We start from the raw sequence: 24,177 nt of genomic DNA on the forward strand, positions 1-24,177 counted from the left end.
CGAGCATGTACCACAGCGTATCTTGGGTTAATTAGCCCATGATTTGCTATTATTATGTGTAAACAGATCAGCACCACCTACACTAACTGACAATAGCGCTTCAAATTTTTCCTAATCCTATTTGGAAAAGCCAGCAATTAACCCTGCATTTTTTACACTCAAAGCAATACCATAGATTTATGGTTCTGGCCCCAAGGATTCAAGGCACTGAACACACGCGAAAGAATTGCATGGATCCTAACGACGATTGAGAACAGAGCCTTATGCAATGGGACAATTCCTCTGGAAGCCACGGGAAGATGCGAGACGATGGATGTACAGTGCTGTTTTACAGCAATGGGAGGAAGTGACTGGCAAACTGTGCTTTCTGGTATTGTTTTGAACTTTAAGAATATAAAATTAAATTTAGTCTGCCTCTGGTTGGGCCATCCTTTCCCATGTCCTTAACTTTATAGAGAAGGGACGTACTTCCCCTTTAGCTGGGGGTTTCATAAAGGTAGGATTGTGGTGCCCTTGGCAAACAGGGCCAAGTTCATCAACCACAATTAGTTCTGACATGTTTAGCTTCATGACTCCCTTTCTCGTGCAGACATTCATTATTAGGTTACCAACCATTATCCAACCATTTTAAGCCTCGTACAAATCAAATTTTTAAAATCCATTTACGAAAGGATGCCTGCAAACTAAATCCATAAAGTGCTTTTGCTGGTGCAGGTCCAGGTTCGGAGCCTATAGCCGCAATTAAGTCTGCATATATTTTTAGTTTAAATTGATTAGTCCAGAGACTCTTGTTAGTTCTTTAAAGAGACAAAAAGATTTACGGTAAGAAGCTGAAAGGTAACACCTGGGATCCTTGCCTTACTTTCCAGTTTCTTTTCAGCTTCACAACAGCTGCAGATATAACTTTCACACCAAAAATGATACCAAGAGCAGAGCTACGGCATTCCACACATCCCAGTGTTGTGGCACAAGCACAATCACACTGCTGAGCGATATTTAAAAATTTTCTTTTTTAAATAAAGGAAAAAAAATAATCAAGTTCCTAGTCCTCATTTTTGCAAAATAAATTTCCAAGGGGAGGACTTGTCGCTTCTCTCCTGCTCTCATTTTCTTGTCAGCATTTTGTAAAGAAAAAAGGAAAATAGGATAATCCAAAAAGCTTCCGACCTTTATCCACAGAAGTAGAATTATTAAGATATCAAGAGTGTATGCAGTTTGCACTGAGTTTAAAAGTAGATTTTCTGTTACCTTTGCATCGAATACATTTAAAATCCTGACTAAGAGAAGACCAACAATAAAAATACATAGTGCTTGTGTTCGAATGTCATGCTAAGCCATGATTTAGGCATATGGCAAAAGTGTAGTTAATTTTAAGTTTGGTCAATGAAAACAAGGTCGCTTGATCAAGTATGGTATGGATCTGCTTTGTTTCAGTGAGTTAAGACAAACCTCTGTGTTTCTGGATCCAGATGACACGTTTTCTGCACCCCTCTTTGCCAATGTGCCAAAGGCGCTGGGACTGGGCAGCTTGTCCATGTGATGCTGAATTGCGGTTCAGTCTTACACCTGTGCCACCTGTTATGGGGCCACGCTCTCACGAGCTGCAGTCATTGTGAAGTCTGTGTTGTGCTCACGGTTCCTCTTACACTCTTGACTCAGAACTTATCTGTAAGTTGCTCCTCTGTGGTGTGCAAAGACCAAGCCTACACACTGGTCAGCAAAAGTGTGACCCTGGCCACTCCTATGCATCGCAATAGGATTTGTTCAGGAAAGGCCCCGTCTGGTTGTACATTTTAAAACACTGAGTCGACTTTAGAAGGAACATATATCTAGCCTTATATTTCATTTCAAAATTCTCTCTCTTGTACACACACACACACAATTTTTCAACTTGCTCATTAAAGCAAGATCCCTTGAACAAATTAGCATTGTCTTTACGTATTTGTATTTTAACAAGCCATTGTGGAACATCAGTCTAATGAGAATCCTATTATAGAGGTGTTAATGTAAGAAAAACCAGTGATTCAGGAAATTGGAACTCTAATTGAAAAGCTGAGTATCCTCTAAGCTCTCTCAGTGCAGCCCTTCCACCAGTATCACCAAACCTCTCTTTTCCCATCACCCTCTCCTCTCCAAACGATTCTTTAGGAGTTATGCAACCCCCCCCCCCCCCGCTTGTCTCAGATTCTTGTGGAGGTGATATCTGAGCAATTCAAAACTGAAGGGCTGCAGATGTGGTGCCCTGGTGATGGGCTGGTTTTGTGCGGCAAGAGAGAACTTTTGATGGCTACCGTTGCCCACGAAAACTCATGCCTCAATCAAAACTTAATCCATTTCTAAGCTGGCTCAGTTCCTGTTACTGTCCTGCTGTTACTGCTTGGAATGTTGCTCTGTAGGATTTGCATCATAAAAGGTAAATTTTCTAAAATCACAGGCAGTGTGTGTGTGTGTGAGAGAGAGAGAGAGCGTGCAACGAGCGAGCAAGCACACATGATTAGCTCCTAAGAGCCCCCCCCCTCCAGTGAATTCCACCTTTGGAAGAAGGAAGCAAAAGCACATACCTTCTGGTGACTGGTGACTTCTCCTTTGCCGAGCTCCTCTGCAAGTTTAACGTTTTCTTCTTGCAACGCTGCAAGCTGCTGGGACTTCTCAGCTTCTGCCAGCTTTAGTGCTTCTCTGTGAGGACAGGGAATGCATGGTTACCATAGGAACAGGGAGGACAGGGGGTGGAATGGTGGGAGAGAAATCAGCTTTGCAACTTGCAAAAAAAAAAAAAAAAAAGGAGCCACGTGCTTAATGAGATCTCTAATAGAGAGTCAACCCGCATCCCAAATTCCATCCCTCCCCCACCCCAGCTGCATCGATCCTCGAAAGCAGCTCTGTGGGCGTCAGCATGGGACTGCTTCTATTTCGCCTCGCCCCCTGCCACTTGAAACCGCAAGGAACAAACCAGAAACATACATTTGCAGCTCTAAGTGGGCTGGGTTGAACTTAACTAGTTTGACTTTCCTTCTCATTCATGGTGTGCATTGAGAGAAACAGATGAAGAATCCAGGCACCAGAAACTCCCCCAGCCCCACACGAGACTGGCCAAGCCTCAGCATCTGGAATCTCAGGATACCTGCAGCAACCAGTTCCTAAGGATTAAAGAAAACGCCAACTACTCTGGAGCTAGTGCCAGCTGAAGGAGCCAAGGAGAAGTAAGTTATGAAAGATGACCCGCCACGTAGAAATTGCCATAAAACGAGCCAAGGGTCTGCATTGTAGGGTTACTTCTTGCCACCAAGTGGCTTTTCAAGTTTCCTTCCGTTATCAGAGGATTCCCAGGGTTTCCACTCTCCCCTTATGCCCCCTACTCAAAATTTCTCTTTCCTTCAATTCTGCTCGTTAACGAGCAGCAGGCATCCTACATCTTGCTGGCTGGGAGGGGAACTGTCGGGGATGTGCCAGATGTTCAGAGGCTGACTAGGTACCACAGAGGGCAAGAGGAAGAAGCCCACAACTTCCCTTCTGCACGTCTGTGTGGAAGCGCTGACGTGCTGCATTACTGCACCGGCTGATTACTCATCATTCCCTGACACTTGGGGGAATGCTGGGGAAAAGCCAAGAAACAGCCCACGTGAAAGAGCAAGCACACCGTGCGCCGTGCGCCGGGTCATTCCCACCCTTCAGCGTCATTACTGGAAGTGTCATTACTGGAAGACTCAACCACTCAAGTTTAACATCTTTTCTAGAGTTCACTACCACTATTAATGTCTCTAAAGGACTGGAATCAGCTGGCAAGCTCTGCAAGGTGAGTTCAGCAAATAGGAACAGCCTCTAGTGATTAGGCTTCGAGAGTTTAACGAGTAACCAAAATGTTCCGTAAATCAACTCGGCCGACATTTGGATCATGGGCAGGAGGAACGAGGCCACGTGCTTGAAAACTGTGGGAGTTGCAATCCAACGCATCTGGAGGGCGTCAGGTTGGGGAAGGCGGACGAAGGCTGAGCCGGATCGGCTGCCCCTCTGGCCCAGTGTGATCAGTACCGCCTTGGCAGGACTTGGAAGGCTCTTCACACATCGGGTGGGCTGACATGACAGGCTAACTCACACTGCAGAAAGCGTGCGACGGAAAAACACACCATGCATTTCTCACAGAGCAAGCCTGACAGATGAGCGGGCTTGCGGTGGCTTTTTCTGCCCCTTCGTCCTCCTCAGTCCTCCAACCAGTCCTGGCACGGATCCCAGGAGCCTCTGCAGCAGAACTGACACCTCGCAACCCTTGGCCTTCCCAGGACGCAAGGGGCCTTCACACGACTCTTCTGTGGCATGTCTGCAGTGAGCTTTCCTTTGCTGGCTTCCATGGCAAAGTTTTTCCACCCCTCCCCTGCCCGGTGAGGACAATGCCTGCCTGTATTTCTAATTAAAACCTGTGCGTCTTTTGGTGTGTTTTTTTATTGGCATGCTGCGATCCTTGTCTGCTCGTGCAGCTCATTCCATTCATCCCGTCTTCCACCCACCCGCCCCGACTCCCCCAAAGCCTCTTTTGGCCTTGCTCCATATCCTCCTACGCCACTTTGAGCCCCCAGGTGCGTTTTGCGCTGCTGCAACTCTGCCGCCGCCCCCGGGCCCATCAGGGAGGCAGTGTGTGTGCACCCTGGCTCCTGCCTCCGCTGCTGCAGACAGGGCAGCTGCACTGTGCTCACGCCTCGCCTCGTCCCCCCCCCGACCGTGGACATATCTGTACGTAAAAAGTGCCGCATGTACAGAGGCCGTGAGATGATGCAAGTGGAGGAGCTAATGCCACTTGGTTTCCTGATTGCGGGGTTTAAATTCCATCCATTTAGGATTAGTCCTTTCCATTTTTTTCAGATGAGACCATAAATACTCCCTCTTCTAAAACTGTATGGCAGCGATACCTCTGTAAAGCGAGCCAGCCTCTCTTGCATATAACACCTACACACACCCATGCCCCAGTTACAAACTGAATTAGCACAGGAAGTCTGGGAGCAGCATCCTTTTAATTGAGAAAAAGCAGCTTCAAGAGCCTTTCTCCACTACACTATGTAATATCTACTGCTTTATGGACGGGCTTCCACAAATCCATCCCCACCATACACAGACCCCCTACACCCAATCCCAAGCTGGATTTATTTCCACTTTTATCAGATCAAGATAGAACAGATGCCACGCTGATCAAGGACAACTTCAGGACAAGCATCAACCAATTCACTTCTTCCCTGTAACCATAACTGATACTCTCTTATCGAGGCTAAACTGGTATGACACGGGGGACCGCATGACGCTAAAGATGGATCTGAGAAGGCCAGATCATTCAAGGTATCGGTAATAAAAAGTACATGTGCAGCCTCCTCCAAGTTTTGTTAATGGGCCCGAAGCAGAAAGGGCTTAAAAAAAAAAAACACGGAAAAAAACAGGTGTTCTCCCTCCTTGAGCATTTTCAATAAAGCCTAAATTGCATTGTCTGTGCAAATCTGTACTCCTACTAGGAGAAAAATCACATTTGTTCAGTTGCTTAAGTCTAGCAAAAGCTGACACAGCCTGGCACAGCTTCCGATGCTCCCTCAATTATTAAAAATCCCCCCACGTCCCACTTTAACAAACAAAATAGCACGATGGCCTGCGGGGTGAAAATGGCGTCTCCTGCTCCAGACTAGACACATCCCAAGGAAGGACCTCTTTTCCAGGCTGTTGCCAGAAAGCAAAGAAACTGCACATCGAATGAAACGACCAGAATGAGAGTGTCTAATATGCAATTAGTGTGTTGGGGGGTTTCATTTGGCTTTAAAGAGAAACAGAGGGCACCGGAATTGAGCGGAGTTTGACATGTACAGTTAGTTGCATGACACTGCTTGGATTCCTCTCTGTCCAGAGAGACTGCAAGCCGCAGCTGGTCATGAAAATTCAACATGTTTGTTTCAGGTAACACATAATTTAAACACACACACACACACACACACACACACACACCCATCACCACCACCACTGAAAATTAATAAAGGCTCCTTTTGTAAACAAAATCCTTTTGTTGGTTAGCATTAAGCACTCCACATTTTCTGGTATCTATAAATGTACAATCTTGCTGGTTATTCCTGTAAGGCACTACCAGTAATGCCATTAGTGGGATTAGTAACAGGCAGAGCAATGAAAAAAGAAGAGATCAGCAGCGCCAGAGAATGGGGTGGCAGGGAGGGCATGGGCTACAAGACTATTTTAAAAGCACCGGTGCCCCCGGGTGGCCACACCATGTACGGTTCCAAATCAATAAGGAGCATACACACTAGAGCAAATGCAAAGGGTTTAAATCAGCTGCTGCTTTCAGAATATCCAATAACCTCAAGTGACCCATAACTGCATTTCCTTTATAACTTTCAAAGGGCAGAATGGCTCTTTTAAAAAACACGCACAGTACTTGTTTTGTAACTGCTTGGAAACACACCCCACGCCACACACTTACATTCATGAATAAAAATCAAGGCTCACAGGGGTTTTACAGGGCAAGACTTAAATACTTACACTTCTTTTCTAATCGCTTCCAATTCTTTGTTCTCCATGTGGCAAAGTTCCTGATATTTTTTAAGCTCCTCCTGATTCTTTTGGTGGTTTTCTTTAAGGGTATCCAACTTGCAAGAGAAAAGGGGGAAAGGCTTACGTTTTCCCAAGGCTGTAAGCACCATGGGTAGATGAAGCACCGGAAAGAAGCAGTTAGTTGTCCTGGCATTTATTTCTTTTAAAAACAGCTGCAGAGGTCCACAAAATGGCCTGGGACTGTGGCACTGTGTGTGCGGTGGAGTGTACTTAAATTCTTGTCATCCGTTCACTGAAGAAAATCTAAATTGCCTGCTCTCCACCACATACGAATTAGGGAAAACACATATTTGCGCAGTGTTTCCCCTAATAGTGCAAATTACAAATGCTATGAGCAGAGACTTCTCAGGAAAACGGTGCGGAAGGTGGCTTTAACCTTGTCCCACTTCTCACAGTGCTACAATCCAGTGGGATCTGCATACACACATACCTCAGCTAATTTAAAAAGCAGTAAAAAGATATGGCAAGCACAACTATGTATCTCTAAAGTTTTGCTTAATTAAGTTATAACACAGTCGCACCTAAAACACCTAAGAGTCTCCTTATTAACTTAGTGTATTAAAAATTATTTTAAGATAGCCTTTAAGAATAAAACCCTTTCAAGACAGCACACAAGATTAAAACCATATGGAAAGCTGTGGCAAAATTCATAACTGCACACACATTGAAATCAATAAAAAACAAAAGTTACTAAATAAATCAAGAGAGAAGGTACCCAGAACCAGAGGCCCAAGAAATTATGGAGAGGCCGGCAAAAACCGGAGTCCTGAGTTTTCCTGAAAGACTGTAAAGAAAATACCCGATGGACCTCCGTAAAAGCTGATCCAGAGGTGCAGGCCCATAGCACACAGCCTAAGATACAGCTGACAAGGAATATTAATTGACACTAGTCCAGCATCAGTCAATGTTAAGTAGAATATGGCTACTTCAGGTTCTGAACGGTCACAAAAGTGAAGGGAAGAGTGAAACTAGGATGGCAGGAAAGGTTACCTTATAAATGATGCAGAGGAGACTATAAAGTACATGGAAAAATGTATTACCCACATGAAGTTGATTACTTCCCAGTGTTACTGTCAGCCTAGAAGAATATTTGCCGCCAAACATAATGAGCTCACATACACATTACCGCCTTAAGGTTCGCCAGCTCCCAGAAAGGACCTGTCCAAACTGAAGGCAGTAGTGCTTGTTTGAATTCACCTTAATAAAGCTACACTTGGCAGAAAATGTGTGGCTGTTAAAGCCCCGAATGCATTGGCAGTTTGATTATCCTTCAATTAACAGAGCTTCTGACACACCTCGGAGTCTCCTTTAACTCAGGCATTCGCTGCACCATCCTCTTTCATGCCTTCTGAAAGTTAAATATGCCAACTCTGTAAAGCAAACTGCTAAACGATCCACCAAACGTTAATGGACAGTGGCGTGACAACACCCCATCACCCTTTCTGGACATAAAACACCGCAACGGGTTTAGGAGAAAGTGAGAGATGGAAACAAAAATAAGCAAAAATAAAATTCTCTTCTGTGAGGCTTTACAGTACCTTGATCCGTGGGAAGTGGGGTGCTAAGCTCTGAGCTGGCAGTGTGGGGAGTACCATCCTTTCAACTGATCTAATGGTTCTGCCCCAAGCTGATTGCCGTGCCTTTTATTTCCCAGGTTTCCATCTATTTTGCGAGAGCTGCCACCAGCCCATGACCCCATCTGTTCACAAGCACTCAGTGATGTATTAAATTATGTAACAGATAATCTCTGGCCACGCACGCAGAATTACAGTGGTTTTGGAGTTTAATTTCCAGGTACTCGAAACAAACCACTGGCATTAACTGTATCAAGGCACTTAAACATCTGTGCTCGCCAGCAGTGATGGCCTGTTCTTTGATTGACAACTGTTGTTTAAATCTTTCTGGAAGGTGCACACAATCCTGAGAAGGGCACAGTGGAGCGGCAGAGCAGGCATAAAAGCTGTCAGGTTCAGTCCCCCCGTGTGCCTCGTATCACAGTAGGAAAGAACCCCCTGAGATCTTGGAGAGTTGGTGCCACTCAAGAACACACAGAATCAGGTCCTGGTTCTGTTTACACTCAGAATAAGCAGACCAGGACCCGATTCTGGTGATTCTGGCTCCTAGAAAGCAGCTTGCATGTTTGAAGGGCTGGCAAAAGCTTTACAACCAACAGTAAAATGATCCATGAAAGACACGTTCTCTTTAATGTTTGGCAGGCTTGGAAAAGAAAGGGGAAAAGAATGAGTGAAATGAAAGCCTTTGAAAATGGGAACCCAAGTTATTTGTCATTAGACACATTTAAATCTGCCTTCTATTGGGGTCAGAATGATGGTCCATCCAGAGCAAAACTGTCTGCTTTGAGTAAAGGTCACCCTTCAGATCTCAGAAATGATTCATTCCCACCACCTATTATATTGGTTTCAGTGACACTTTCTAGACAGTCATGATTTGAATTTGCTTACTTCTTTCTGCAACTTGTGATTGGCCTGTTTGGAATCTTCCAGAGAGGCCAACGTCTCTATCTTCTCTTTATGAAGGGCGTCCTTCTCTTTGGTTACTCGCTCAGCTACTTGCAAAGCATCTTCAGCTGTTTGTGTATTCTGCAAGGCAAAAATAGCTGTGTCAAGTCTCATGCAAAGCTGTACTGGATTCCAGCTGAAGGACCCCTCAGCCACAACCTCCATAGTCAAGAGAATCTCTCTTGGGTAAGCAGCGCACAAACGGCTATCAGCCATTTGCAAGCTGCTTCGGTATGTGAAACAAGCATTCCACCTCTCATGGCTTGTGTGCATTCTAAAAATTAATCAAATATAATTAAGTCTATCATCCGTCTTCTTTCATGCAGAAACTATACTACGTACAGTCCCATGCTAGTGTCATTCTTGAGGTGAGATAGACGGCCCTAACGAAATCATTCTTTTGGATTATTTTTTTTTCCACATTAAAAAATATAGTTCCAGAGATATTCACTACCAACAGACTTGTCATTTCTGCTCTGTTTTGGGGTGAGAATACTGAGAAGGCATGGCAAGGACAGACAACAATTAAATGAAAATTGATAAGGACAAAGATATGGTGGGAATCTTTTACTATTGTGAAGCCAATCCTTTTGGGGAGCAAAATCAAAGCTTCAGGCTCTGGCAAGACGATATAAAAGAGAGCTTGGAAGGAAAGCTTTGCGATTTATGAAGCGGGGGGGGGGCACAGAATGCCAATCGGTCTCCTGTTGGTGGTGAATGTGGATCCCACTGTGAATAAAAAGATAACAGACATTGCCAAATCCTTCGCAACATTAACTTCACAACCAATTCTGCTTAGAAATTGCCCTGCTGGCTTTTGCCCAATTACTGCAAGGCTTAGGAGGAGGTTGAACAATTAACTTTTGGAAGCCAATTTCAATGTATAATTTAAACATGTTCAACATGAGGACACGCATGTGCCGCATACTGCAGGGCGGGCAGCACGTACAGATCTGGAAACCTGCTTTTTTTATTCACAACTGAAACACCGACTTGCAACATTCAGTAGTTGTGAGGACTGTACAGCTAAATGTGACCTTCCTCCCACCCCACCACAATATTAAAGCAGTTAAGAGATTTTTCAAAAAACGTAATTGAGAAAACTTGCTGCCAGCAAGATAATTAAGGAGGGTGTTCAGACTGAGCCAGGTGCTGGATCGTGCAAAATTAAGTGCAGACACTGAAACAATTTATATTAGTATTGGTGTTAGTAACGGTACTTGACTGATTTTATCAGCATTTGGATACCTCAAATCTCTGAATTACCGCATGTACCTGAAGAGTCTCAAGTGCTCTCAGTTTCAAAACAAGCTCATCCTTTTCCTTCTGCAGCATCACGTTTTTGCTTTGAGATGCCAAAAGGCTGGCTGTCACCTCGCTGTTGGCCTGGGCGAGAAGCGTTACCTCCTCATGCAGCTTATAGTAGTCTTGAGAGAACTGCTCTTTCTCTTTCAAGATTTCTTCCTTAATTGTGGTAAGATGCTTCTGTTCGGAAAGCAGAATCGCATTCTCCTGAAGCAACTTACCCCGCTCCAGTTCAGAAATGTCGTAGCTGGAACGGAGATCTTCCAGAATCTTAGAGACACAACTATGTAGTTCTTGGAGTTCTGCTTTTGACTTGGTCAACGCTACAAACTCACTTTTTAACTTTTCAATATTGGACGCAAGTTGGTCTGTCTCAACCCTGAGCATCTCCTTTTCCTTCATAATTTCCTCTAGTTTCGATTCAGATTTTAATTTCTCCTGGTTCAATAAATCCCTTTCAGTCAGCAGCTCTTTGTTTTTTAAGGTCAGCTGTTCTCTCTCCCTCTCTAACTGGATGACACTGCTCTGAATCTGCATGTTCTCTATGGCAAAAGACTCCTTATCCAGCTTCCTCTCCTCCTGTTGTATGGCCAGGTTCTCGTGGATTGTTCTAAGCTCCTTGCTCAGTCTCTGGCACTCTTCTTGCAGCTGAGATCTCTCTTTGCATATGATCTCCTTCTCAGCCGAACTGCTCTTTAACGATGCTGCCAGTAGCTGCTTGGCATGAAGCAAGGCAGAATACTCGTTCTCCAGCGCTGTTTTGGCACTCTGGGTCTCCTTCAAGATTTTGGTCAGTTCACATCTGTAGCCAGTGAGCTCCTGGTTTTCTTCCACCTTTTGGTCAAGTTCTCGCTTCAGTGTTTCAACAGAGCCCTGGAGCCTGGCTTTGTCCTGCGTCAGCATCCTCTTTGCCGAAATGTCCAGTTCGTGCTTCCTCTTCAAATCGCACAGGGCTTTCGTGGCCGACTGCTTTTCGGCAAGGAGCTCAGCGCATTTCCCTTCCAGAGTGGCCTTTTCCTTTGCAAGGTTTTCGTTCTGCTTCTTGAGCTTTGAGGACTTCTGAGAGGCCAGCTCCTTCTCTGCACTCACCTGACTCAGCCTCTCGTTCAGTGTTCTCTCGGTAAGGGCGGCTTCTTCAGAGACCTTCGCCAGCTTTTCCACAATTGCCTTGTTTTCATTCAGAAGTTCCTCTCGTTCCTCAGAGAGCTTCTTCTCAGATGAAGACAAAGCTTCTTTCTCCTGCAGTAACTGAATGCATTCTGAGTCTGTTGATGCCCTACTGGCCTTAAACTCTTCCAAGAGCTTTGAAAGGCTGGCATGTGCAGCCTGCAATTGCACATGGTCTTTGGTGGCCTTTTTAAGCTCTTTCTGGGATGCTTCTAGGTCAGCTTGCAGGCTGTCTGTTTTCTCGCCAAGCTTCTGCTTCTCGTCCAGTGCCAGCTCCAAGCCCTTCCGCAGTTCCTCCTGGCTTTTCAAGAGAGCCTCTTTGTCTGTCTGCAGTTCTTGGTTGGTCTGCCAGAGAGTATCTCTTTCCTTTTTCAAAGCCACATGCTGGTTCTCAAGATCCAAGAGCTTGCCCTCAAGCGAGTCCCTCTCAGCAGCCAGGGTAGTAACTTCCTGGAGGAGCTCTTTCTGGTCCCTGGCCATGTCTTCGTAAGAGTTTTTCAGCTTCTGAATGACATCATCCTTATCTTTGAGAAGAGCAGCATTTTCCTCTGAAAGCTTTCTCTGACGGTCCTCTAGCGCGTCGCTTTGGCTGATGCGCTTTTCACATTCTTTGGTCAAGGCATCATTACGGGTCTGGAGCTCATCCACCTTGCTGAGGAGAGCTGCTTTTGAATTGCGCAGAACATAATTCTCTCTGGTTATCTTAAGAAGATCATCTTGGGCAGCTTCTATTTCCAAGAGTAACTTTCCTTTCTCAGAAATTAACTCATCATTTTTAGCTTTTTCCTGCTCAATTTTATTTTCAGCATCTTGTTTGTCCTTGACCATTTTTTTGTTCTCCAGATTAAGCTCTTCATTCACTGTCCAAAGTTTTTCCTGATCTTGCTTTAACAATCCAGTTTTGGATTCCAACTCTACAAGTTTTGTTAACAAGGAACCTTTTTCTAACTTTAAAGCATTTCCCTCCTGCGCCAACGTTTCTTTCTCTGATATCAAAGCCCTCATCTCGTCTGACATTAGTTCAATCTCTTTTCTGGCTGTTGCTAACATAGAGGTTAAGGACTAAAGAAACAAAGATCAGGGAGAAGAGGAAACAAAAAACAAAATAATGAAGTCAAGCAGGCTTATGCCAAGTGTGGATTAAAGACAAGTAGTGTTACTATTTTTTAAAAAATGTGTATATACTGACACACAGAGCCCTGCTGAAGAATTTGCATGTCTTTGAAGCCTGGCGGTGGATATGTGCATCCACACTGCCGCACGGGGAGGGCTGAGGCAGGGGGGCCTTGAGTGGGTACCCATCCCGCTGCCCCCTTACACACTCAGCTCTATGCGCTTCGGCAAAGGGTATGCATTTGGCTGGGCTGTCAGAAATAGCACTTGCCTCTTTCCACAAGAGATGAGGAGTTCAAAGCAACTCCCGCCAGGCTCAAATTTCCTCCCAACGCAGTTCTTGCGCCACCCTTTGTGAAAATGTAGGTGTCTACAGGGGGGATGGATGGAACAAACATGCTGCAGCAGTGGGAACATTTAGAAGAAGATGAGAAACTCTAGCCTGAATGTGCTGATGGGCTCAAATGCCTAGTTCCCAACCTGACCAGAAGCAAAATCTTCTTTTAAGGAGCCTACCTTTGCAGGCTCTGTCTGCCTACAGCACGAGCCTTCCAGAATGAAACAGACGGCTGCCATGTTCCGAATTAATCAAGGAGGCTTCGAGGATTACACCTCGGTGAATACGCATTTTTCACTGGTTTCATGTCAAAGGCTCCCACTAAGTCAGTGGAACTACTGCTGACCTGTTCCATAAGAAGAAGGCCTGACCGTTAGCCTTCCCAAGCCTTAACACAATCCCTATGGTCAGGAAAGAGTTCTGCATCTTTTTTCACCAATCTATGCTTGACTGTATTTAGCGCAAATCAAAGGACAAAAGGCTACTCAGAGATGCTAACGTGCCACAGTGGCGACGCTGGTGAAATACTGAGGTGGGAAACGCACAGCATTGCAGAATGCGGCCAATATCACCAGTGATGGTGCACTTTCATTCCATGGGATATAGTAACTTACAGATTCTTTCGAGGTGATCTTTTATGCAGAGGACATTTCACTCACACTTTATTTTGCTAAGAAAACCAAATCATCCTGAACTTGGAGTTCAGCTTGCAGCCATTTGGCCTGTGTGTCAATGTATCCACTGAATATTCTGCTATAGAAGTAACAAAACATAAAGCTCAAAGCACATAGGCAATGAATAGGAGATGAACATAGGGAACGATGCTGAGGCAATGCTGAAAATAAATAAAACGGAAGCTATTCAAGTCAAGCTAAGGGCCATATGGAACATGGACAGCTTCTACAGGAAACTAAGCAATAAAAATGCTGGTAGAATCCAGGACCTCTAAGCTTACTTTAATTTTTAAAATGGAGTAAGACCCCTTTAAGCATCCCGAGAAAATAATAAATGGCTTCAAATGTCAACAAGCTACAGAAGGCGGGATCAGAAATCAAAGGACTAGGAAGGATCTGCAAAAATATTTAACAGGAAGAATTGCATTTAGAACTGTTCTCCAGAAATGCTAGTTTATAAATATAATTTTCAAAGCCACAACACTGGGCCCCTGAACATTTCCCTCAGCAGTCTTTCCTGTTCAGTCTTCTTAGTTCATAAAATTATTCCACTAATGAAGTTATATGCTTTCTTTCTCACATCTTAAATCCTGTCCCCAAACCAGAGTATGAAACAAACAACTGCAAACTGTATGTTGCAATTGTATTATATACACATGTTGAAAAAAACAGCCTAACATTCAGGCAAAAGGAACAATTCTGGATATAGATAAATTAACAGGCGCTGGACAAAATTCTGATTTCCACATTCCTCTTTCTTCTAAACAGCGCTGACATCAATAAGCTGCCCAGGGATGCCTGTTTCACTTTGGGCTTTTGAATCCAGAATTAAATCAGAGGAGGAACTAATGGTAGGCAGGCCTTCCTCACGTGCCAGAGGCCGGAGAAATCTGTGCCTATTCCACACCAGCCCAGTGGAGCCAAGATGGATCTTGACTTGAACGTTCCCTAAGTCCCTGCAGTAGATTAGGAGTGAGCATTCCCATCAGCAAAGAAAAATCTGTGTTTTGGCTCCCTGCTTCATGGGGATACATACCTTTGCATGCTCTGCTTCCTTTTTCAACTCCTTGACCTGCTTTTCCAACTCGCCATTTGCCTTTTGTGCATTGGTTAAGAGCTGTGCTGTTTCCTGGAGTTTTTGCTTCAGTTCCTTGATGGCCCCATCGTGCCTGGCAGCTGCCTCAGACTGTGCTTTCTCATGTGCCGCCTGCAGGTCTTTGCACTGATTCTGGCTAGCTGCAACTTTCTTCTCCTGGGAAAACAGAGAGGCTAATTGAGCACAGCATCCTGATCCCTTTCCATACAACTAGCCCCAGTTATTACACAATTTTTGGGTCATCTCTCTTTTCTTGAATTAGAGTTGAAAGAGAAGTGACTTATACAGTACAACAGTAACTAGGGAGTTTGCTAAGAGATGGGACTCAGAATCAGAGGTAAAATAGCACTCTTGCAGTAATTTCTCCTGGCAACTATTTCAGCTATATGAAAGGTCATCAGATTTGATTTCCATCCAGCAATAGCACCTAAGCAGGCCTTCTTGGTAGTGGCACTGATCCTCCAGAAAGTTCTCCCACATGGGGGTCAAGAGACAGAAACAAGCACAAGTTTTAAAAGCCCCCTGAAAATGTCTGTTCACCCAAGCCTATCCTAACTTGTAATTTCACTGCTCTGTCCCACGATTCTTGTCACTCCTTTAATTATTTATTTTAAAATAATAAAAATATTTTATGCTTTATACTCTAGGATATGTATGTTTATGTGAATCACTTAGAGATCGGAGGATTTGAAAGGATATGTAAGTAATTCAAATAAATAATTTGGTATATTAAAATTAGAACATACCTCAACCTTCTTTTCTATTTCTATTATACACTCCATTTATATTTCAATTTTTCTGTGACAGCACATTTGCTACTATTCTCAGCATTTCTGCTTTATTCATGACGACAAAGCAAGAATGCCTGTGTGCCGGCCCACGCCGGCTTGGTTTCCCCATGGAAATTTCTCCACACAGTCAGGTAGCTATCCGCATAGAGGGTCTTACCAGATCCTCTAACTTGTCCTGCATTTTCTGCAGTTCAGCCTCATGCTTTTTGTGCGTTTCCTGCTGATCTTTTTCAGCTTTGCATGTCATCTGCTCCACATTTTCCTGAAGCTGAGTAGCTCTCTCTTTTGCTTTTGTGAGCTGAAGCTGGAGTTCGTCTACTTGCCTGAAATCAATCATAAGAAAAGTTCAGAATTCTAACACTTGCCATCTGGGTTTCAGAACAACTGTTCATTTCATTTATTGGATTGATATGCTGCCACTGAGAGCAGCTACTGAAATGAATTCTATGTCAGCCTCCCCTTGTGACTGTTTTGGAAGCTGAGCCTAGTGCAGACGGAGGCAGGCAGGGTTCTCAGTGGGGTGCCCAGTGTAACCACACTGGCTGCCTCCGACTAAGGCGGTTTTCAGGGTGAAAAGCCTGAAAGAGAACGATGGGGAGGCGCAGAAGTTCACCACCTGCAGCTCACTCAGCTAGTGACCTGCTGAAAGGACAGAGGAGGAAACATTTCCTAATAATTTACTTATTTCAGTGGGGCTTCTCCCTCCCAGTCCAACTCTTCCACCCTCCATGTTTCGAGAGAGCGCAACAACTCTTTAGGTCCTGGACTGAAGAAAGGCAAGTGTAACATTATAAGAAAAGCCTTCTTGGATCAGGCCAAAGGCCTACCTGGCCAAATGCCTGGTTTCCTACACTGGCCAGCCAGATATCCAGATACAGAGGAAGCGACTCAGTCCTCATGTCCACACACGAGGCACCTATTTTACTAAGAGGGGAAGTTCAGTACACGCCTTTCCAGTTGCAGCAGCTCTCTAGGTCTCAGTTAGGAGGTCCTTCCCACCTGAGTGCCTGAACTTCCTTTTAACTCTTCCCCTGAGCTGTGTGTACCAGGATTCCTGGTTCAATTGTTCCCACGTGGGGCTGTCAAACCCAGGAGTCTGGACGAGCACATACCCAACACATAAGGACAAGCCCCCCTGAGCTTCCTGCCTAACCAGTGTGGTGTAGTGGTTAGAGCACAGGACTGGGACTCAGACAATCTGGGTTTGAGTCCCTGCTCGGCCATGGAGCCCACTGGGTGACTTTGGGCCAGGCACAGACTCTCAGCCCAACCTACCTCACAGGGCTGTTGTTGTGGGGATAAGATGGAGGAGGAGAATGATGTAAGCTGCCTTGAGCCCTTTGAGGGAAAAAGGCAGGATATAAATCGCAATATAAGTAAATAAATAAACAAACAAATCCTGTCCCAAGGTTTGCTTGGCTTCCTTGCTGAACATACATGTGATATTTTCCCTTTGGGTTTCCCAGCCCACACTCTCTGGGCTAAAGTCAACAACACACACATGGGCAAGGAACAGAGTGAGAGCAAAAACATAAGCAGCTTTGGATGGAATGAACTTAATGAACGTAACGATCTGGAGGAATTCCAAGTTATTTCCACAGAGCAAGGGTAGCAGAAAACGTCACGAAGATATTCCATATGAGAGAGAAATTACTTTTCCTTCAGCCGTAGATCATCATTCATCTTTGTAAGCTGTGAAGAACTGTCTCCCGAGGATTTCATTATTTCAGTTATGTCATTTTCAAGTTTGACTTTAGCCTCGATAAGCTGCTGTTCTCTCTCCTCTCTTTCTTTCAATTTCTTTTCCATGACTGAAAAAGGAAGTAAAAGGATAAACAGAACAAATGAAATGCTGTATTCAAAACACTGAACCATATGCCCCAGAAAGCATATTTTACAAGATACAGAAAGTATAAACCACCAAGTATAGTACGGATATTTTCCTTTGAAACAAACGTGTGTGCATGAATTTGCTCTCAAAGGAAGGAGTTGCATGCAGAGATTTAAATTCAGAATTGTGGGTTATTATGCAGAGGACACAAGGTAACAACAACCCATAGTTAGCTCGCTGCGGCCACAACGGGGCAAGTACACAAGCTGCTTCCTATGGACTCACTTCTTCCACTTCGCGAAGCATGGCTATTAGCTGCCTTAAAATTTGGCTATCCTGCCACAGTGAAAGGGGGTTTGTAGCACGCAGCCCCTGAGAGTAGCTAGGAGGAACTGACCCATCATGGAATCCATTTTCACAGGGAGAGAAAGAACAAGTTCAGTCCAGAGGCCTGGCTAAGCAAGGTGATTGGTCAGGAGATGCAAGGATGCAGAGCAGGGATCAGATCTTCCCAAAGGGTGATCCAGATATGGAAAGGGGGCAAATCTATTTCCTGCAAGGAGGCCAACCTCAAGATCTATTTGTCCCTTTCAAAGTTTATGTGGCAAGTTGAAGAAGCCAGACGCTATCTGCACGGTGGTGGCTTTTCTTCCTGCTGTTCTTAGAATTACATAGCAGCCTGCATTTATTAATTGTCACATTTATTTCCAGCCTTCTGCCAGGCACCCAAGATGGCTTACAAGCTTCTCTTCCTCTCCACTTTAACCTCACAAGAACCCTGTGAGGTAAATTCGGTCGAGAGTCAGTGACTGCCCAAAGTCACCCTGTCAGCTTTACAGCAGAAAAGGGACCAGTACTCAGACCTCTCGAGTCCCAGTCCAACCATCCAACCACCATATGGTACTGGCTCTCTTTCCTTTCCTCATTTTAACTTTTCATCCTGTTCATCGCCTCTGGTGCACCTCCGATGCAGAAAGGCAGGACAGAAATACCAAGAAGAATCCATATCATGCTTGCATTTTCTGCAGAGTTTACAAATAAACCACTTTATTTATGCAATAAATGTTAACCTCTTGACAACAGTAGAAATGCAGGCAGATGAGGACGCCCACCAGGCCAGCATCCAGCCCCTGAGAGGATGGAGCAAGTGCGAGCCCCTCTCCTGCCAGGGTGACGATGCCCCTGCTGTACCCATTCTGGCTCGACTGAGTGACGGTGACAGGAAAGGAACCCCCTGTCCACACAGCATGCGTGTATCATCGGCACGGTGAAGCTGGCCGGCACAGCAAAGTTCCCAGGCTGAGCTCTACCTGGCACTGCTGCCAGGAGGCAGCGCACGTGCAGACAGAGGCAGCGAGGGCAGCCCTGGGATGGCCACAAGCAAAGCCTCGGGCTTGCATGCAGACGCTGCGTATTGCCGCCTGGTTAACGATTCTGGCACTGTTCGCATCGTATGCACATCACGGACGGGGCAGCGTTGTGACCATGGCGGTGTCTTTGCAGACTAGGAACTCTTCTTGGAGCACTGGCCTGCCAAAGAGGCGGCAAGCGGGGAAGTTGAGATGGAAGGAGGAGGTGGAAAGGAGGTGGGCATGTCATGAGCGGAGCCGGCTGGAGCCGGGGGTCAGACTAGATGGCCCGGGAGACCCCTTCTGACTCGCGCAGTTTCTGTGTGTCTATGAGAGCAGGTCAGTGGCGGGGAGACCTTGCTTATGGCGGTGTGGAAACCTGACTGTGCGGCAGGGCAGTGTCCCCCACATCTCCCCACGCCTCCAGTCTGGAGCTAGGCCTGCATGCATTATGCAAACAAAGTCTGCTGTTCAACCAAGCCTTTCCCCCTTACCTGTCAGGTGAGAGCGTAGCTGGTCCAGTTCAGAGGACATGTGTGCAAATTGCTGTTCTTTTTGGTTTAGTTTTTCAACAGTTTCTGATGGAATAAAAGGCAGCATTCGTCAGCTGTCAGTCAGCTTTATAAAAAGGCTTCGTCATAGTCAGGAAAGCATTTCTGATCAAAGAAAGGTATTCTCGCCCTCTCCCCTAAACCCCATTGTAAAAAACAATATCAAAATTACCTTTTTAGAAAGCCTACCTTGCATAGATTTTTGTACACTTTCTGCCTCATCAGCAGCCTTAGAAAATTTTCCTTTCTAGAAAAAGTGGGGCAGGGGTAGGGAAGAAAGCACATTTACCCATTTGGCTTTAATATATTAGGATAATATAGACCACACTGAAAAGCAACATTAATAAATGTTTAGCTCTAGCCAGCTCACACCAGGTAGAAAGAATTGACAACTTTTTAATTGAGAAGGAAAAGCTAATGATTTAGTCAATTTTTCTGAAAAAACAAGTCAACCTTGGGCAAATAAGGCTGACTAGATACACAACTTGTGACAGATTTCCCTTCTAAAACACCCAAAGCAAAGCTCAAATATACAACCATGATTTCCTTCAATGGCTACTCACCAAATCTTCAAGCTCTTTTCCCAAAGCATCTTTAAGTTGATTTACAGCACCCAAGTGACTTTCAAGATCAAGGAGCTTTTTCTCTTTCACTTGTAGTTCTTTGACTAGACTTATAGCCTAGCAAAGAGGATCATGTAGCATAAAAATGAAAAATTATGAAAGGAAAAAAAATAAAGGACTTTGTTGAACTGGCAAATAAAATAGATGTTAAAACAGACCATGAAAACAAGAAAAATACATGAACATAAACTGAAGGGGAAATCATGTGTCAAATAAACCAGAATCATGCTCAGAAACTTCAGTTATGGCATCATATGTGCGAGATTATTCAATCTTTTGATCATCTTTGTTTTAGGTCCAAATTCTAAATCCTTTTTCTAGGAAGCAAGTCTGACTAAAAATCGAAAAGCATTAGTTCACAGTTGCACAGATAATTCTTTTGGTCACACTGAGAGCAGTATTTGGCACATTACAGAAAACATTCATATGACTGAAATTACAGGCAACTGTTCAGATCAAAAACTGCCTGTTAACAATAACTATTTTACTGACCAACTCACAGGAAACCTTAAATTCCATGGGACTTAAAAACAACCAATGCCTAGAAGCAACCATGTGAAATCCAGGCTCTAAGACTTCAGACGACAAGGCATCGTAACAACAGGCATCAAAAGCAGTATTTCTTCTGTACCACAAGCTGTGGCCAGGGAAAGACCACACAATCGGCTTCCTGGAGGAGGTTCACTGGAAGCCCCACATAAGACGAAGTAACCTATTTACACTTATTTCCTTCCATAATTCAAGAAGCAGCAGGGCAGTCATGTGCTCACAGATATGCAAGGCCTCCCCAGTATGAAGGGCCAGAAGCAGCATGGCAGCGTGATCCCCAGCCCTTCAGAAGCTTTCTTCAAGCTAAGATGACATTACAAGCAGGCCCTCTCTGTCTCAGCAAAGGCCTGGACTCTACTGTTCAAATAGCTGATTTTTGGAAATATTTATTTATTTATTTGAAATTTTTGTATGCCGTCCCATTCGCATAAGCCTCGGGACGGCTTCCAACATCATAAATAAAACAATCGGATAAGTACATATAAAATCTGGATTCATCCTAGCTACAAATTTAAAACCAATAAATAATATTAACAATTATTAAAATATCGTTTAAATAAAAAGGCCTTGGCCTGGCGCCGAAAAACAAATAACGAAGGCGCCAGGTGGACCTCTCTGGGGAGCACATCCCGTAAGTGGGGCGCCACCGCAGAGAAGGCCCTCCTCCAGGTACTCACCCTCCTAATATCTTTCCTAATGTTAATATCTGAAGTGTGCAAGATTCTGCCAACAAAGTCAGTGCATATCCTGAATAGCTCTCCAGGTAAGTATCTAAGAGCAGCTCTCCAGCATTCTGTCTCCCACAATGTCCGACTGATATAGAAATCCCCAGACTGGCGACTTTGCTGCCTTAGCCTCCAGAACTGTGTCTAACTTTCATTTAAACCACTGAGGTTGGTGGTTACTATCACACCTTGCAAAAGCAGATTCCATAGTTTTAACTACTGTGTTACGTGAAGATGTATAATCTTTTGGCCATGTATAGATGCAGTATACATTTTGTGTCTAAATGTTTAAAATACCATCAGATGATGCCAAGTGACTACTTCATAACACTTTCTATGTAAAGGAAAAGCAGAGTGCTTCCAAACGGCACAAATTAAAAGTTTAAAAATGGAAAAAGCAAATAAAGGATGGATGCTGATACAAACCTGGATACTTTCATTATTTTTGTCATTCTCTAAACTCTGTATGGTTTTTTCAGCTGCCTCGAGCTCCTTGCCAAGTTTCTCCAACTGCAGTTTACCTTCAGAGCTGGCCAGCTGAAGGGCATCAAGTTCCAAGAGCTTTGCTTCAGTGGCTTTGATCTTTGCTTTAAAACTATCAATCTCCTTGGCTTGTTCCTGGCACTTGGCTTGCAGCCCCTCCAGCTCTTTTACCTTGTTCTCCGCCTCCTGCAACTTGTTGAGCGTGTCTTCCAATTCCACCAGATGCTGACCTTCAGCACTTTCCAATCTGGTCCTGAAGGCCTCCAAGCTCTTCTCCTTCTCCTCTGTGACTTCCAGCAGCTTTTCTTTCAAGGCTTCAACCTCCTTCATGAGCAATGATCTCTCCTTTTCTTGCTTTAGCTTCAGATCGGATGTTTCGCTCTGATGCTCCTCTCTCATCTTCTCAACCTGGATCTTGAGTTCCGCAAATTCAGCCGTCTGCTCCCCAATGCCTTTGCTGAAGGAATTCTTCAGTTCTTCCACCGCTTGATGATGAGAAGCAGTGGCAGACTCCAGCTTGGATTTCCACATCTCAGTCACCTTCAAATTCTCCTCATGGACACTATCTAGTTTTGCTTTCAGGGACTCGTTGTCTTTTGTCAGTTTTTCATTGGAGGCCAGCAAGGTTTTTATTTCCTTCTGGAAAGATTCCTCACTGATTCCAAGCTTCTCTCTCAGTGACTTCAACTCATCCTGGTGCTCCTTGTCCAGGGACGCCATCTTCTCCTGCAGAGTGCTGATTTCTTGCAACAACGACAACGATGTGTCCACGCTGCTGACTGGCTTACTGGACTCTAGCCTGGCTCGTAGCTCAGTTACTTCCTTTGCCCGCAGTACCAAATCTCTTTCCAGTTCCATAATCCGAGATTTTTCAGACACAGTGGCCACCTATGATCCATAGCATTTTTTTAAAAAGAGGGAGAAATAGTTATAACAAGTTGAACTTAAAAGCACAGTGGGACATACTGATCACCTCAGGGGAGCAAAATACAGCTTCTCTACTGCTTCTAAGGCAGGATTCTAGAAAATGAAATAAATACTGGTAATTCTAAATTTCTAGTTCTGATGATATTGCTAATGGAATCCTACAAATACTCAATTTAAAGCTATTGAAGGTGCACTTGTAACAGCTTAATAACATACAGTTAACTAAACCAAAGGTATTTGTCCCTGCAAACAGTCCTCATGTGTATTCCAAATTAAGTTTTTGCTCCAGCTGAAGTATCAGTAATTGGACTGAAGTTAGTGCTAAGACAGACAGTCTGTTAAGTTAAAAGCTTAAAACCAGCGCTTGCAAATGTTATTAGAGTTTAGCAGAACACCTCTAAGAATCCTTTCTTAAAAATGAAACGGCTGTGAGGGAATGCTGGCACAACATTCTAGATCTCATGGGACTTGGAGCACAGAAAGCTAAGAGAGCAGTGCTACATTCCCACTGAAGAACTCCACTATTAAAGCACTTTTCTTTCCTATGCCTTACTGGTGGGCGCTGACAGGAGGAGGCCGTGTGGCAGAATGGCATGGCTTTCAGTGTGTTTGCCCCATCTGCAGATGGGGGAAAAGTCCTTCCCATTACTGGCAAGGGGACTGAAAGGCCTTCCAAGGGGCTATTTGAGCCACAGCCCCTTCCTCTCTGCCAGCAGCACCCCCCTCCCCACCACAGACACACTTGTCTCACCCCCCACAAGGCCAGGACTCAGCTGCCGAGATGTTTTGTTGAGATTGTAAATATACCTAAAACATCTCTTGTGTAAACGTTAGGTACAGAGTAACTCTCCTAGAGAAGATTTATGAGGTCCTTATACTGATTATGCTCAGCGAAAGAAATAGACATTTCCTGAATTTTATTCCATTGTGAGATTCAGAGAAGAGTCGGTATGCGAACAAGCAAGGGAGTGAATAAAAGAGAAATACCACCAGAAGGAAGATTCAGTCAGGCAGAACCCATTGCCTTTATAAGAACGTTCAGGAGAACTGGCATCGTGCCTGCAGACGATTTACCCAGAAGAGCCAAGCGACTAAACTGTTTTCTTCAGATAAATAAATCATAGCAGGCACCTGCTCAATGCAAAATCAGAACACTGACAATTTGTCGTGACTCTGTCATTATAGATCAGCAACAAGATTTGGGAGTTGGCTTCAAGACATGTTGCGAAGACTTGAAAACTTTAGCTCATTTCACTTGTGAAGAAGCAAAATCTATGACTTTGCAGACCACATGTTCCCTTCGCTCTCATAAACCAAGGTTGAAAACATCCGTAAAAAGCACTACTATACACAGGAGTTATACATACACAGTATCTGCAGCTACTCCTCTAAGTTCTCATAAAATCCTGGGAAGAGCAGACAGGTGAGAGTGTTCCGCCCACATCCAGTCCCTTGAGCCAAACTGTGTAACTGCATCCACACACAAGCTCCCTCCAAGTATTTTTTGTCCCCTCCAGGAATGTAAACAAGCAACATGTCCCAGTTC

The 24,177-nt window shown here is 44.5% G+C and overlaps 1 protein-coding gene across 11 annotated transcripts in view; it reads right to left on the reverse strand.

Annotated features, from left to right (window-relative positions):
- CLIP1 (CAP-Gly domain containing linker protein 1) overlaps window positions 1-24,177 on the reverse strand; it is a 74,054-nt gene that overhangs the window by 14,022 nt on the left and 35,855 nt on the right. For 6 of the 11 annotated variants that reach the window (XM_044440583.1, XM_044440584.1, XM_044440585.1 and 3 more), the window contains 11 exons: window positions 21,648-22,592; window positions 19,888-20,004; window positions 19,514-19,571; window positions 19,268-19,351; window positions 17,248-17,404; window positions 15,751-15,916; window positions 14,743-14,958; window positions 10,359-12,644; window positions 9,054-9,191; window positions 6,520-6,626; window positions 2,562-2,676 (listed from right to left, as the gene is read on the reverse strand). In XM_044440583.1, the coding sequence (XP_044296518.1) occupies window positions 2,562-2,676; window positions 6,520-6,626; window positions 9,054-9,191; window positions 10,359-12,644; window positions 14,743-14,958; window positions 15,751-15,916; window positions 17,248-17,404; window positions 19,268-19,351; window positions 19,514-19,571; window positions 19,888-20,004; window positions 21,648-22,592 (4,389 nt within the window). The remainder of the gene's footprint in view (window positions 1-2,561; window positions 2,677-6,519; window positions 6,627-9,053; window positions 9,192-10,358; window positions 12,645-14,742; window positions 14,959-15,750; window positions 15,917-17,247; window positions 17,405-19,267; window positions 19,352-19,513; window positions 19,572-19,887; window positions 20,005-21,647; window positions 22,593-24,177) is intronic. The other 5 variants (XM_044440590.1, XM_044440589.1, XM_044440586.1 and 2 more) reach the window with 3 other exon arrangements.

Source organism: Varanus komodoensis, unplaced genomic scaffold (assembly GCF_004798865.1).
Source record: "Varanus komodoensis strain SLA01 unplaced genomic scaffold, ASM479886v1 scaffold38, whole genome shotgun sequence".
Taxonomy (NCBI): domain Eukaryota; kingdom Metazoa; phylum Chordata; class Lepidosauria; order Squamata; family Varanidae; genus Varanus; species Varanus komodoensis.